At 50.5% G+C, this 1660-nt stretch overlaps 1 protein-coding gene across 1 annotated transcript; it reads left to right on the forward strand.

Moving 5' to 3' along the window:
* LOC112918143 (olfactory receptor 4D2) lies at positions 1-945 on the forward strand. The gene has a single exon (XM_025996294.2). The coding sequence runs from the start codon at positions 1-3 to the stop codon at positions 943-945; it is 945 nt and encodes a 314-aa protein (XP_025852079.2).
* The last annotated feature ends 715 nt before the right edge of the window (positions 946-1660 follow it).

Here is a 1660-nt window from a genome sequence, read left to right on the forward strand (position 1 = left end):
ATGGAGCCAGAGAACCTCACGTGGGTATCAGAATTTGTCTTCTTGGGACTCTCCCAGACTCGAGAGCTCCAGCTTTTCCTGTTTCTGGTGTTCTTGTTTGTCTACACCACCACTGTCGTAGGCAACCTCCTCATCATGGTCACAGTGACCTCAGACACCCGGCTCCACACACCCATGTACTTTCTACTCCGAAATCTGGCTGTGCTGGACCTCTGTTTCTCCTCTGTCACTGCCCCAAAGATGCTGGTGGACTTCCTCTCTGAGAAGAAGACCATCTCCTACCAGGGCTGCATGGCCCAGATCTTCTTCTTTCACTTTCTGGGAGGTGCCATGGTCTTCTTCCTCTCTGTGATGGCCTATGACCGCCTCGTTGCCATCTCCCGGCCCCTCCACTATGTCACCATCATGAACACTCAGCTCTGTGTCCGACTGGTGGTTGCTGCTTGGATAGGGGGATTTGTGCATTCCATTGCCCAACTGGCTCTGATGCTCCCACTGCCTTTCTGTGGCCCCAACATCCTGGATAACTTCTACTGCGATGTCCCACAAGTGCTGAGACTTGCCTGCACTGACACGTCCCTTCTGGAGTTCCTCATGATCTCCAACAGTGGGCTGTTGGATATCATCTGGTTCTTTCTCCTCCTGACCTCCTACTCTGTCATCCTGGTGATGCTGAGGTCCCACTCTGGGCAGGCGAGGAGGAAGGCAGCTTCCACCTGTACCACCCACATCATCGTTGTGTCTATGGTTTTCATTCCAAGCATTTACCTCTATGCTCGGCCCTTCACCCCCTTCTCCATGGACAAGGCTGTGTCCATCAGTCACACGGTCATGACCCCCATGCTCAACCCCATGATCTACACGCTGAGGAACCAGGAGGTGCAGGCAGCAGTGAGGAGACTAGGGAGGCGCCGGCTGCTTTGTAAAAGGGATCTTGGACAATGAGTAGGTCACTTCTCCCTGGCTTGCTTTTCCATTTGTGAAGTGGAGGGAGAGCTACTGTTCCTGCTGTCTTCACAGCTTGTGGATACGTTGTGGAGGTCATCACAGAAGTGACTGAGTTCTGAAACTAAGCACCTTACTCTGATTCTTAGGAAAAAGGAACAAGTCCTGTTTGGTGGCTAAGGTTTATGCTGGAGTTCTAAAACTCCTGCTACAGTGAGAAGTTCTCATGGCTCCAGAAAGCCACCCTTCTTTTCTCCTTGGTGGATGGTTTCCTCTTACAAGAAAGGTATTTCCCCAGTGAGAAAGGTATTTCCCCTAGTTTACGTGTTTTCCCAGCCACTATTGGTCTGTGTCCAAACATGTTAGAGAAAGCACAGGCCTTTGAAGACTTAGCCCTAAACTGGGAGCCCCTGGCCCATTTGTCACCAGACTGGTGACCTCGGAGAGGCCACCTGGCCTCTCTTGAACTCGTGGATTCCTCTGCACAGGACTGGCATGAAGCAATATCTGTCCCAACAATCTCACAGATTTGTTACAAGATTCCAAAAAAATGTGTACGAATATTTTATAAACCTTACATAGAACCTACGTAAGGATTATTGTCATTGTTATCATTCTGCCTGACATTAGTCTCTCATCAGATGGGTAGTGTTTTGGAAGTGTTTGGTGGCAATTCCTCAGTCAGTGAGGGAGGCCTGGAGAGGGTGGGAGGGCC

The sequence above is a fragment of the Vulpes vulpes genome, chromosome 2 (genome assembly GCF_048418805.1).
Source record: "Vulpes vulpes isolate BD-2025 chromosome 2, VulVul3, whole genome shotgun sequence".
NCBI lineage: Eukaryota > Metazoa > Chordata > Mammalia > Carnivora > Canidae > Vulpes > Vulpes vulpes.